Raw genomic sequence first — 14,486 nt, 5'->3', positions numbered from 1 at the left:
AAATTATTTCATTTTTGTTTATTTGTACTGACAGAGAAGACATTGAACTTTGTACCAGTTTTTGTTTCATGTGGATAGGCCCAGTAATTAGAGAGATGTTGGCAATCAATCAGGACAACAATTGCAGATCTGCAATCTGACAATTCCACAGCAAATTCCACAATATAATTTTGACCTGTCCTCCAACTCAGTTTAAACTATAGGGATTCTAGGATGTTGAGATGTCGCATGAGCACCACCTGTTGTAAACTAATAACCATTTTCTATCATTTAATCTAAAAAATGATGCTTAACATAAACACAATAATGCATTCTAGTTATATCTTGAAAGCCTCAAATTTCTGTTTTGTCTCATTGTGATAATGTCTAACTGAAAATGAATTTGTCGCGTTAGCAAAATATGTTTTGACATGTGGCGTATATCTGGCAACCCCTTTTCGCTTTAAATAACCTGAAGTGACAGTCAGCATTGCTCTCCCCTCGCTACAAAAGCAATTAAATATTCAGAGGATCATCTGAAGGCATAATTTCCTTGTGTCTGTCAGTGGGTTTAATAAATGCGCAGATAAAGCATCATGTACATCAAACCTTTGGAGTGCCAGATTGACATATTCCAAATTCATTAATAGTCATGAAATTTGTCTTTGTCTTTATCTTATCTTAGGAATTAAAGTTATACAGTCGAGATTTCTGAACATAAACAAAGCTCCATGGTTGCAAGTTTAGGGTATAAGGACTGTTGCATTGACAATGAAGCAGTTTAAATGAGGCTGCCTTCTGAAAAGTAGAGATAGATTGTAATTGGAGTCCTTTAATGACTATAACAAATCTGGAGTAGGTGAATGAACTTTAAAAACACTGAGGAGTGCCACCAATTATGTCACAAGGTGCTGTGGGACTGTGTATTGTCAGTAATGGAGAATGGAGACATTTTTTCCTGTATAAATATTAATACCTTTTAAGTGATGTCATCAGCGTTTCTTGGAAGAACAAAGCTAAATAGCTGTACTGCAGTGTCTGAAGCTCTGTTACTCGAGTTAGAGTTTAATCTGACTTTGTTTTAACATAAGCTGACCACAAGCCACAAAGTAGCATTAGCCAACGATTTTCAGTTTAGTCAAGTGAATACATTTTTGGCCTCGTTTCCTAATGTGGGCATTGTGTCACAGTGGTAACCATGGAACTGCCCTCCTCCCATAGACTGTATAAAGAAGTGGACTAAGTGAGTGCGATGTCACCCATTGTGTTCGACTCCAGTCAAATGAAACTCGTGGAGACTATCACTTACAGGGGCGAATTTGGAGCCAAGTTCCACATTTGGAATCCCGACCATGAGTAGCAACCAAAAGTAACCAAAGAGTCAATCCAGACCAAGGCTGCTCAAGGTCCTTCCCGCCCATACTGCTGATTTAGCAGGTAATGGGCATTTAGCAACGCTGTCAATCAAACCTGTTGGTAACACTAGCAGGAACGACCTCAGGTAAAGAAGGCGTCTGATTTGTCTGTTATTAATGTTCATATCTTGATTCATGGACAAAATAGCTACATAAATAGGATGAAAACCAACATTTTAAGACCAAAATGACAAGCCTGGCAGCAGCAGTTACAGAGCGAGGGGTGACAATTTTTCAATGTAAAGTGATTTGGAGCAAGAGTCGATGGAGCTGGAAGGGTGCCCATGCTCACTTCCCATTTGGAACGTGGCAGCTAGTGTGTTAGCTATATCCATTTATATATACAGTGTGCCTCCCCCCTTTCTCCTCCTATGATATCACTGAAAGGGATCAATTGTGTAACTTTATATTATCAAAAAGTAAATATGTTATGAAACCCAAATTGTTTTGAGTATTCAGACCATTAACATGCACCTAGCTTTTCTGTCATCTCATTTCCCTCCCCTCATACACCTCCTCACTCTTCTATCAGATAACTTGAGCACCCCTCTCCTATTCTAATCTTCTCATATGAATTTCTGAAGAGTATGCGGGTGGTGGGTGCCTTCACCTTGGGGATCCAGGGATTAATCCTTCTATAAAGAGCACCTCTGATAATACTCACCTCACACTACATTTGGGATAAGTCATTTTTGAAGGCCCGTGTACCTTGTTCTGCTACCGTTTCTAGTAAAGTAATTCTTTGTTTGACCTTAGAGTGAAAGTAATCCTCAAAGTTTTGTTCCAGAGTTGGAATGATAAGCTACTTCCCGTGTCTGTTTTGGTCAATGGAATTCTATGAACCAAACAGGAAATGGAAAGCTTTGTCAGCAAAACACATCACTTCCTTTATCTTCATACAGCTGTCCATTACTATTAACAGCACAGTTTTCTACAGTACAGTAGGCATTTGTAACCATGTCAAGACCAAATAACATAATATATGTCGATGATAATAATATGCTTAATATTTTAGGAAGTAGTGGGCGGGAAAGTTTAGGCTAAAATGACTTAACATGAAGATGCAGACACATTTACTGAATAAAAATAGGGGGGAATTTTTGCACAAACGAGTTTTTGATGAAGAAATGCTATAATTATCCATAGGTATCAGAGTGTGGACAAATTAGCACAGTTTTCATAGCAATTAACTATTTCAAACAATTGTTCTATCTTGAACAAAAATCCTGCCAATAAACAGGAAACTGAAATCCATCAAATAAGCTCAGACAAGTTGTGTTTGCATCAATACTTTTAAGCTAAGACGTGTAATTAAAGTACACATTGTAAATTCTCTGGGGGTTAGCAACCGGTTTGTCTTCATGGAGATGTTATGTCTTTGCCTGGAAGATTCCACAGTATGGCATCTGCTATGGCATCTTATATTTATTCAATGACTGGTGTACTCTTGCTAAAGGTACCTTAATGTGAGCAGTGTCACTTTCCTGGCAAATCCAGAAAATATCTCTGTATTTCTTATACAAACAAATATCAGTCAGGTCCTCACACCCTCCATCACGTCTTGAACCAGAACCGAACATGATCATGCAATCAGATTTGTTTTTCTCAGTGATGTATGTGAAGCAAATGAAGGCATTGGTCACCCATCATTTTCACACAGTGTGTACTACACTCTCTATAGTGCTTCGCATTGATTTTTCAAAAATCTGATAAAAAAAAAAAAAAAGTATAAAAAAAAAATCGTCTCCTGTGATTTTTTTTTTTTTTTCTTTTCCTTGTGAGCAGCATTTCTTTTGATACAGGCCGACAATGTGGGTCTCCAATTGGCTAATCCACCTGTTAATCATGCCCATCTAAACTCTGGGAGATTCACTGATGATCAGGCTCACATCTTTGTAAAATATTGAAGTAGATCTGTGGACAGGTGACCCTGGAATCTAAAATACACACTAACCTGTAACTTGGCCATGTGGCGTTACCTACTTGGATAATTTTATTCCCATGCTATTTGTGTGTGGAGACAAGCAGACCCTTCACCAGAACTGTTGCATAGTGCAGTTTCCCTCAAGTATACGTTAGGGGTGTAACATTCACAGGTTTGAGCTTAGAATAGTCTGGTTCTTGGACTGATCAGGTATTAGACCTACGTAAACACTCTAATCTGCCCATAAATTCCACACATAGTTCATGATTAGTAAACCGTAAAGGCCAGCATGTCTGCTGCTGCCTTCTTATTCCAACAACCTTTAGATGGATTTGAGGTTACACAACTTTCATATTCTGCAGTGTTTTTCGGCACCTATTTGGTACATGTTACATTTTTTTATGATGATTCTAAACGTGCGAGTCAGCTGTTGCCTATCTCTCTTCTTGACACTTCTAGGTCCTCAGTTTATTTAAAGGAATGCCATTTTCCTCAGAACTATTTGTGGAGGTGATGAAAATGTTAGCTCATTTTCACCTCTGCACTTGCACCTTTTGAAACTGTTCTGCTAAAGATGGATCTCAGCACAGATGTTTCCAATGAAATTATATTCAAAGTACTTAATGCAATTTTGAATGCATGTGCTGTACTTTTGATGAAGGTTTAGTTATTCATGCACTGGAATTGATGAAAGAAGGTTGTCAGCAGCCTAACATTGGGGTTGTAGAGCACATGACAGACGAGAGCTAGCATACATATACATTTACGATCGATTCTGGACTAGCAGTAACTTTACCTTGTATTATATGGCAGTGTAATAATGTAATCATAAAAGTTTGGGGACCTTGGATTTAAGTGAAGGGTGAGCTGCTTATAAACCTCATTTGTCTTAGTCCCACTTGTGCTGTAGCTTGTTCTGTCTTAGCCTCTGCACTTCACCTCTGCAAAGGACACAAGGAAAGTTACTGTATATGCAAGTACCTCATTTTAATCAATGTATTTAGGTAAAATGTGTCTTTCCTCAGTACAGATGTATTGTACAAGGTCAAAATAGGGACTGCGCAGTGACTGCACATAATTATATAATTATCAATCAGGAAGGCTGTGTTAGGTGAAGCGTTTTGCTGTTGCAGTAAAGCTAAAACAACTAGCATGCTAACATTACTCTTCCTGGTTGTCAGACTATAAAGCTGAAAGTTTATCATTGTATGTGGACAGTACACATCAGACATATTTGGACCTCAAGAGCTGCTTATACATTGATAAATTGTCATGGCTTTTCCATCTTCAAGGCATTCAAAGCGCTAGAATTGCACCGTCAACCTGTTGGTCAGTGGATCTGACCACTCAACCAATAATGTTTATGCTGAGAGTGGGCCAACCTTCGGATCAGTAGGCAAACATTCTACCAATTGAACTACTGTCTCTATATCTGCACTGGGGCGGAACAAATTTTGCTTGAATACATGCTAAAAAAGGTCCTTTAAGGTTTTTTTTCTAATAACTTGTGTGTGTTTACAGCCTGTTTAAACCAGTGCAATTATTGATGCTAAACCCAGTAGCAGTTTTCCTGTAGGTAGACTCATTTTGGAGCTAGCTCAGCACACAGAGCACAGCCATGATTGCCTCTGATTGCAGCACACTTGATTCTGTCTGTTGGAGGTACAGCGTGAGAGCATCTGAAGCACAGGAGACTTTAGGCTTTACAAAGAACACACACTTGGCTGTTATGTTTCCCTCCAAAATATATCATAATTTACATTTACTTTGCACCATGTGTATGCTAGTAACAGTATTGATCCTTAGGAGGTGGGTAATATTGACAAAATTAATTAGCCTACGAATTATCAGTGGTGAATGAACTACTCAGTTTTGTTACTTAGTAAAAGTGCAGATAGAGTGGTAAAAAGTTACTCAAGTAAATGTATCACATGAAAAAATGTATTTAAGTAAAAGTTTTTTAAGCACCCGTATAAAAATGCACTTAACAAATGAACACAACACTGAAATACTTTTACTTTTTTCTCTTTAAGTAGTAAATGTAGTGGTTTATTAAAAATGAGACAACAGTATCCATATGAATCTTTTTTTTTCTCATTAATCTTGTATACGTATTTTCGCCGAAGCTTTGAACTCAAAAACGTAAGGGTGTTATCATGAACATGGTAAAAATAACCCCTCAGATCATATGAAAAGTACATTTTGCTTACTGCTAAGTATTTACACTTAATCTGATACCTGATAATATTATTTAGATGATGGTATGTCAGTCCAAGAGAAATATGTTAAAAGATGTCTTTAAATCCAGTTGACATTTAAGTATCACAGTACAAAGTGATAATTCTGCATTTGGTTGGGCAATTTTACATTCACAATAGACACAATAGAAAAAAGAAAATTGCCAAATCGAATTTACAAGAAACAAGTAAAAGCTGCCAACTCCAAATGTCAGTTCAATCCTTTTACAAAAGAAAATCGCCCAAGAAGCCCGCACGCTGTCAGACAATTATCTAATTATACCAAACCATAATTGAGGGCTGTCTGCACACTCGTCACCCCAGTGCTAAAAGCGTGGCAATCTTTTTAACAGTCTGAGGAAGAAAAACATGTCCCCAAATTCCTGTATGGCTATTTCACTGTTGCAAACTCTCCCAGCTAGACTCACAGAACTACAGTACATAAGCTAAATTGGGTTTTGCTAGCTTATAAAGAAATCGTGTCAGGTCCTTGGGGTAGACTGGTGTTGATGCTATGGTAGCTGCAGGCCTGAGGTTTGAGAGGTGAAAGACTTAAGCTCTTTGGAGAGGACTGACTCGGCCACCAGGGGGATACTAGAGGATAAGGACAGCCCCATAGTGTGTATTTAGTAAACAACCAAGGGACAGTAGTTTAAAGAAAAAACATTGACAGCCTTAGCACAGAGGATGTTTGCTAAAGGTATGTAGCAAGGTATGTATCATAGACTGTATAAAGAAGTGGACTAAGTGAATGTGACCTTGCCCATAGCATTTGTCTCCCGTCAAATAAAGCCTGTCGAGGCTATATAGGGGTGAATTTGGAGCCTTTACTTACACCATTTTACCTAATTTGTACTTTGTTATATGGACTGGTTTCTGGTATGCAGACCTTAGTCCCTGTTTCTTAACTCTTACTTCAACTATATCTTATCCATTTGACCTCAAGATCCAGTACAATGTGCTCTTTTGTCCTCTGTCTGATGCATATTAGACAAAAATCTTATCCTATGCCGCAAGAAGTGTTTAGACTCATTAAAGCAGCACGAGGGGAAAACTGGTTTTCTGGTTCATGCAGTTCTTATCTGTATGGTATAAATATGCTGTATGCACTGACACAGTTTAGGGCAAGATGACACTTTGTAAGGGACAAGCAGCTCTTTACAATTGTAGCACAATTGCGTTAATAAGTCGGACTCTTTGATTCAAGACAACTTCTTCTTTCATTTTATTCTTTAGTTATTTTACTTGTAGAAGTTCCACTACACAGCCAAGTTCCATATTCGGAATTCCAGCCGTGAGTATCATAGCAACCAAACAGCCAATCTGGAGTGAAGCTGTTGAAGGAAACGTCCCTTCCTGTCCGCACCACTGTTTTGGCAGAGGGCGAGCTCTTAGCAACGCTGTCAATCTAACCTGTTGCTGATGCTAGCGGGAGCGACCTCGGGGAAAGGAGGCAGCTGATTTGTCTGTTATTAATGTTCCTATCTTGAGTTATAGACACAATAGTGAAATAAAAATTCCAGGATCATGTAGAGCAGGTTAATATGAACATTTTAAGACAAAAATGACGAGCCTGACAGTAGTAGTTATGGAGTGGGCTACAGTTTTCTAATGTAAAGCAAATTGGAGCTAGAGTCAATGGAGCTGGAAGTGCACACATGATTACTTCCTATTTGGAATGCGGTGGCTAGCAAGTTAGCTATTACAAATGGTCTTAAAATGTTCATATGTTCGCTCTACAAAATTCTGGTAATTTTATTTTGCTGTTGTCTCTGTAACTCATGATTTGACCATTAATAAGAGAAAAAAAGGCACCTTCTTTCCCTGAGGAAATAGTCTATGATACTTGCAGTCGGAATTCCTAATATGCAACTTGGCTCCAAATTCACCCCTAGTCTCGATGAGCTTCATTTGACTGGAGCCAAACACTATGGGTGATGCCACACTCATTTAGCCTACTTCTTTACACAGTCTATAGTCTCTACCTTGGATCTACACTGTAACCACTGTTCCAAAGAAAGAAACCAACAGGATAGTCAGTGTGTGAATGTATGTTGTAATGGCGTCATTTTAGGAACTCTTAAACTAATCTATAAACACATATTCTACATATATATTGAATTCTGTGTCCTCCCTCAATGGAAACCAATGTTTTCACAAATGAAAACCAATAAACACTGTCGGCCCATTGCCCAAACAGACAAGACTGAAATATGAACTAACACAAGAATTAGGGATGGGCCTATATGGAGTTTTTGAGCCGATACAATATCCAATATTTGACCTGTTGCTGTGCCCGATTATTGATATCTGTCATTATGTTATTTAGCTTTTAAAATCCATAGTAAGGCCCACAAATTTATCTTAAGTTGAAGTAAAGATTTCACATTAACTTTTGTAAACTAAGTCATGAAAAGTGGAAGTGAATAGGCTCTCTGCACAACCGCGCACGGTTAGCTCAGTCATCAATTATATTACTTCCACATTATATATCTATAATATGGAGAGATGCACAGTATTAAAAAAAAAACAAAAACAAAAAAACTTGAGTATAATTTAAATTATAATTAATTATAAATATTATAAAGGTAGATGACAGTCCTGACTTTGTTTAAAAGGTGAAATATAACCAAACCAATATAAAGATTACCCAATCATTTTTATATGTACATTCCTCTTATTTGTGGCATTATTTTAATATTAAAACTTAATATTAATATGTATTGCTTAAAGTTGGCATTAGCTTCGAGACACAAAGACATTTGTAAAGTCTTTTATCAAGTTGTCATCCACCTGCAACTCACTGTCCACTGCGTCACCGGTATTGATTGATTTTGGCACGACTCTGCAAAAATCCCATTGAGATATAATAGCTGTGCGCTCTTGGGCACAGAGCCAATTCCTTTGGCTAGTCTCTTCTTTACAGGAAACCTAATATCGTACTCAGGATTTATCATATATATCCTCAGTCTTACAGTGTATCTCGCCAAGTGGATACCAATGAGCCTCTTGTACTTACTTGGAACCAATCCCATCTTTACCATATCCTTCTGCTGCCGTGCACTTAAATTCACACTGTTTCTATCAATATTCCACCATCCGCTCTCATAAATAAATGCATTACGTCTCCAAACCAACCTGTCGTGTTGTGGATACATTCCCTCATCTCTGAGCACTGACCCCCTGCTTGCAGTCCCAGTGAGCCACGGCGCGGCATATGCTAAGTTCATGTGCAGATTTGAATATGAATTGCCTCTTTAAATGTGCATATGCAGGGAGGCACGTTTCAGAACAGCTTTTTTATTTACAGATGCTACTTTCACAAGCAAAAACACATTTCATACCGGCGCTGAGCGGAATTGGAAAAAGAGCGGCACGTGACCTGTGATTTGAAATGTCAGCTTTTAAGGTAATCGCATGTTTAGAATTGTAGTGTGGGAAGGGAATTGGAAGAGTACGCTCGCTAAAATAGAATTAAAGGAACTGTACCTGATTTTAACTGTTGCGAAAATGTGAAAACAGAACTAGTTCATTTTAACCAGTTTGCAGTGGTTCAAAGATATTTCTCACTTACTTTAATGCATTCCGAGCAATTATTCACTGCAACAAGTTTAGAAGCACTTTTAACAGCTTTCACAGCAGAGTTTTGCTGTGATGGTGAAGCTAACAACATACTAACATATACTTCTTGATGACAATAAGATGCTTTGCAATTAGGTGCAGGCAGTACACAGCTCCTCCTGCTTCTTTCCATAGAAATGTTGTTCCTTTGGCTAGAGTTATCCATTAGTTGATTGAAAAGTCTTTTTGAGTGACAACACATCTGACATTAAAGAGAGATTGCAGTCATTTAAAACTAACACATTTATGGGTATGTCTTTATGGTTATACCTCTGACAGAAGGTGTATGAGGGAGGCTGAGGTAAGAAGTTAGACTAAGGTAAAATAGCATGAGATATACACTGGTAATCTTATGTTATGATAGATTATGACATCAATATTTACATATTTGATACAATTTGAGGGTAAACACACAAAAGGTAATTGTCTCTTGTTTGATGAATAAGGAATATAAACAAAATTAGAAATCAGCTGTGATGTCTGTGGTTGGACCCGGAGGTGACAGCATCACTTAGCAACTATAAAACCTATCTATCTCCACGGAGAATGTTCCAAAGTATGTTTTTAACTTTCTATTTTTATTGAATCATGCAGGTGACCTGCCACCTTCAGAAAGTTACATACTGTTTATTGGCTTTTATTCAACCAGTATAGTGGTAGGGGAAATGGGAGAAAACCTTCGCAGGCACGAGCAGAACATGTAAACTCCACACAGAAAGGTCCCGCGCTGCCCCGGAATCAAACCCAGAACCTCCACCAGGCACCGTCCAGCATGTTGCTTTAACATTAACTTAATTTGGACTAACTTTTGAACTTTTCAACCAACTTTATTAAAACAAAAAAAAAGGGTTAAAGTTAATTTAACACAGACTGAAACACAAAATTAAATATGAATCAGGTCTTAAGCAGGCGTTTTTGGGGTACGTTACAGTAAAATGTAAGTGTGCAAGGTTATTTTGATTGTGAAAGAACACTTTAAGAAGACATACTCTTCTTCTGTCTGCTGTAGTTATAAATGATCTATGGGTGTCATAGATAATAACTTCCACATTAGAAAACTGTGGTGCTCAATGGGAGCAGACATCAGAACAAAGAGACAACAAAGTTGTACATCTGGATCCTATGGATAGCTGCCCATCATGCTAGAAAACTGTGGATTTAGTTTTTTTCATTTGTACAAAATTGACTACGTGATGCTGCCAAATCCTACGCATATCACTGATTAAGAAACTAAAATTAGAGAAGGAAGTAAGTACAGAGCAGTGGGTGTATGCTGGTGGCCATGTTGGGAGTTGATTGACAATATGGAGTCTTGATAATAAGCAATTAACTTGCATGAATCACTCCAAATACACCTTTGAGAGGGTAAATGAGAACAGGAAACGGCTATAACATGGTTAAAAGCTCTGAAAAGTCGATTTTGCATAATAGGTCCGCTTTAATAATTTACAGCAGAGACACCATATGGGTAATAGCAGTGTGACAGGCAGACTACTGTTATTGCTCATTCCAAACAAAGAGAGCAGCAGCTGGCCACTACGTGTGATAATGAAGCTGGAGCTGGAGCACTGATAAAATATTGACAGGGAACTTTTCTGGGGATTCATAAAACAGGCTTTTAAGTTTTCTTTTCAACATTTAGAACCACTGCATTTTATTTTGGTTAAAAATTAAAAGTGCATATGTCAGGTGTTCATGTTTGTCTAATTATGACTTGGTTTGCTGGAAAAGTACTCGTGGTAATTATTTATCATAGTTTTACATCAGTTATGTGGTTTGTGAATAAAGTTAAGAAGAAAAGTACAAAAATACCAGAAGGTGTGCTTCTGAAACAGAATACCCCTACCTATCTCATCATGGAAAATTCCATCCAAAACATTTTACACACAAGGGAGTTTAAACCTTCATTTAACAAAATTAAGGTGCGCATTAGTGTAATTATTATAACTATTGAGCAATGTAGACTGAGGAAAAAAAGGGGAGAGAGAGGTGTCCAGGGGTGCGAGTCATCTTATTACTCAAATGAATATCTTTAATGCAAATACTAAGCAGCTCTGATGGACTAAAGTCTTTAACGTCTGGGAATTTGTTGGCACCTCACATGAATATCTTAAAAAAAAAAAAAATCTGGTTGTACAAGACAAGGTTTGTCTTGTACTATGACCTTATGTGCACAAGTGGATGCACTTTAGGGGCCTTGTATTACTTTTTATAAAGCCTGAACCATTATGAAATATGAAACAGAACACAGCAACCTGAAATTGTAATTAAGAGTTGCAGTATTAATCACAAGCAAAATAAAACATTTTCATTGCCACTTTTGCCAATTTTTAAATGAGATTTGAAAACAGAAAAACATACGTCCTTACTCTTGAGTGGGCTTCCACAAACCTATTACTTGTCCTGGGAGACGGCCTCTTTATGCTTATTTCCATGGAAATTCCACAGTATGACATAAACCTGTCTATCATGGACAATGTTCCGAAGTATGGTTTTAACTTTCCATTTCCATGGCAAGTGATGCAGGTGACTTGCCACCTCCAGAAAGTTACATACGGTACCTTTTTAATGAATGCATTTTACCTGCACCCCATATGTTTTGAATATTATTGGTCAATAGAATGTAGGGCTGTATTTGACTAAAGACATTCTCGGTTGACTAAAGACATGTCTTTTAGTCAATTAGTCAACTAAAAAGGGGGCATGGCAAAGAAGTGATTATGTATCTCTGTATGCCTGATCCAAACTGGACTCACAAGACTAGACCTCCATGAGTTTTTTTTTTAAATTTTGATATGTTTATGTGAGTTTAATCTGTTTTTTTTTTCATATAGATAGCAAAAAATCCCAAACCTTCAGCCAACTTTCTCAGTCCTCCTTTCTGCTGTAGTTCCATAAACATCTTTATAATGTAAATAAAAGTTGTCAACTCAACTAAGACTCCACTGATCAATAAATCGACTAAATGACTAAAGGCCTACAGCCCTAATGGAATGCTGTGGTGTCATCTGAATTGCAGCATTGTACTCACAATTGGATACGTTTTCAAAACCATTCAAGGTAAGGCAAGGCAAGTTTGTGTAGCACAATTCGTACACAAGGTGATTCAAAGTGCTTTACAGAATAAAAAAAAGACATTAAAATCACAATACAACAAATCAAAACATACATAATCACAAATAATCATAAGATTAATATTAAAGGGGAAAAGTGCAGAATAAAAACCTTTCAGTCATACACAGCTAAACAGAACTGTTTTGAGCCTGGGTTTAAACTTTGTCAAAGTAGAGGCCTGTCTCACATCTTCAGGAAGATTGTTCCAGGTTTTAGCTGCATAAAACCAAAATGCTGATTCCCCATGTTTAGTCCTGACTCTGGGCACCAGTAGCAGGCCGGTCCCTGAAGTCAAAGTGCGAGATGGTTGATATGGCACTAACATGTTGGAGATTTACTTTGGTGCTAGGCCATGGAGAGACTTGTACACAAGCAGAGCTGCTTTAAAGTCTGTTCTCTGAGCCACAGGAAGCCAGTGCAGAGACCTGAGCACAGGATTTATGTGCTCGTACTTCCTAGTTTTAATCAGGACCCAAGCAGCAGTGTTCTGGATGTACTGCTGTCTTAATGCACATTTGGAGAGGCCAGTGAGCAGGCCATTGCAGTAGTCTAACCTACTGGAGATAAATGCATGGATAAATCTCTCCAAGGCTGGTTTTGACAGTATATTCAACTCATGGTAATTATAACAATCTGGGGTTTTTTTGCGTTCTAGGTCTTGTCCAGAAAATTGACCAGCGCCTCCCGGTGGCCAACGAGTACCTGCTGCTGTCCGGTGGGGCGCGTGACGGCGTGCTCGATCTCAACCCCTCGGACCTGGGCAACTATGCCAAAGGAGCCGACTTCCACCTGGACTTTACCCTGCTCGTGCCTGCGCTCAAGCTCCACGACCGCAACCAGCCCGTCACCCTGGACATGCGCCACTCCCCACCCTGCCACTCCTGGCTTAGCCTGCGCCTCTGTGACAATGCTGTGCTGTCCCGCTGGAGCGTGTGCTGCGAGGAAGAGGGGGGGCAGAGCCAGGAGGAGGAAGAGCAGGGGGAGGAGGAGGAGGAAGGAGGTATGTGAGGAACGTGCATTTAATTTCAGTTTCAATTTTAATCCAGATTATTGACATTAACAGTGTTTGTAAGGAACTGCATGTTGTCTGCACCCATATGGTTAAAAAAAAGAAACAAAAAAAAAACAACTACTACAACACAACAAGCTCCAGCATGTAACTTTTTTTTTGCCAAGAAATAGACAAAAAATAAAAGTAAGTTTTATTTTTTCATCATGGATGTCTTTGTTCCACTGAAAAACATAGGGAAACATGTGTCCTTACTGTGACATATGCTTGCATCTCCACAAACCTGACGCTTATTTGTGTTAAGTTTTAACTGTTTCTTTGTCTAAAATATTCCACAGTACGGCATTAAACTTATCTATTGCCATGGAGAATGTTATAAAGTATGTTTTATTTTTCTATTTCCATGGAATCTTGCAGTTGACGTTCCACCCACATAATGTTACATACTATCCTTTCAATCTGCAGATAGAGGACACATACAAGTTTTTCTAATACTCAGTATACGGATAGACCATGTTTCATGTGAAAGCTCAGAACCTCCAGAATTCACTCAGTGAGCTGCAGAGGCTGCACTAGCACTGATTAATGATTCACAGCAGGTACTGGGGTTTAGGTAGTGATGATTCAGATCAGAGTTTTTATGTTCAAGTTTAAACCAACTGGATTTCAGCATTGAAACTGGCTACCCAAATGACTCATGTGAGGCTGATTCTGCTTTCTGATTGCATAATTGTCTTGAGAATTGAAACGCCAAATTATGACATAAATAAATGGAACATTCTGTAAAATGTTTCTGTAATTAAGAATAAATCCGCATTAGAGTTATCTTTACCTTGTATCTGGGGACACGGATAGGTCGAGTTTATCAAATCAAAGTCTTACACACTGCTAACAAGATTACATTCACCGTACACGTTTCCAAGGACTATATGTATTTATTGTTAGGAAAATTCTCCCTTTTCCGGAGCATTGCCAAAATGTTTGTGATTGTCTTTGCTGATGCCCCAGACTATACAATACAAAAGAGAGGGAGAGAGAGTGGGATAGGGAGAGAAAAGACAAAAAGCATCAAAATTTTCGAGAACATTTGATGCGTGATATTTTGAACCAGCTCCTTTGTCTCGACCCTCTGCTGAGACTGGCCATTGCTTTAAGCTTTGAGATTGCTGAGAGCCGAAACACCGGTA

General features: G+C 38.3%; 1 protein-coding gene across 1 annotated transcript in view; it reads left to right on the top strand.

Annotated features, from left to right (window-relative positions):
- Positions 1-14,486, top strand: part of tmem102 (transmembrane protein 102) — a 40,682-nt gene that overhangs the window by 11,752 nt on the left and 14,444 nt on the right. Inside the window, exon 3 of the mRNA XM_033984005.2 lies at positions 12,946-13,290. Coding sequence (XP_033839896.1) covers positions 12,946-13,290 — 345 coding nt within the window. The remainder of the gene's footprint in view (positions 1-12,945; positions 13,291-14,486) is intronic.

This window comes from Periophthalmus magnuspinnatus, chromosome 18 (genome assembly GCF_009829125.3).
Source record: "Periophthalmus magnuspinnatus isolate fPerMag1 chromosome 18, fPerMag1.2.pri, whole genome shotgun sequence".
Classification (NCBI taxonomy): Eukaryota; Metazoa; Chordata; class Actinopteri; order Gobiiformes; family Gobiidae; genus Periophthalmus; species Periophthalmus magnuspinnatus.
This window is presented reverse-complemented; position numbering and strand designations above follow the sequence as displayed.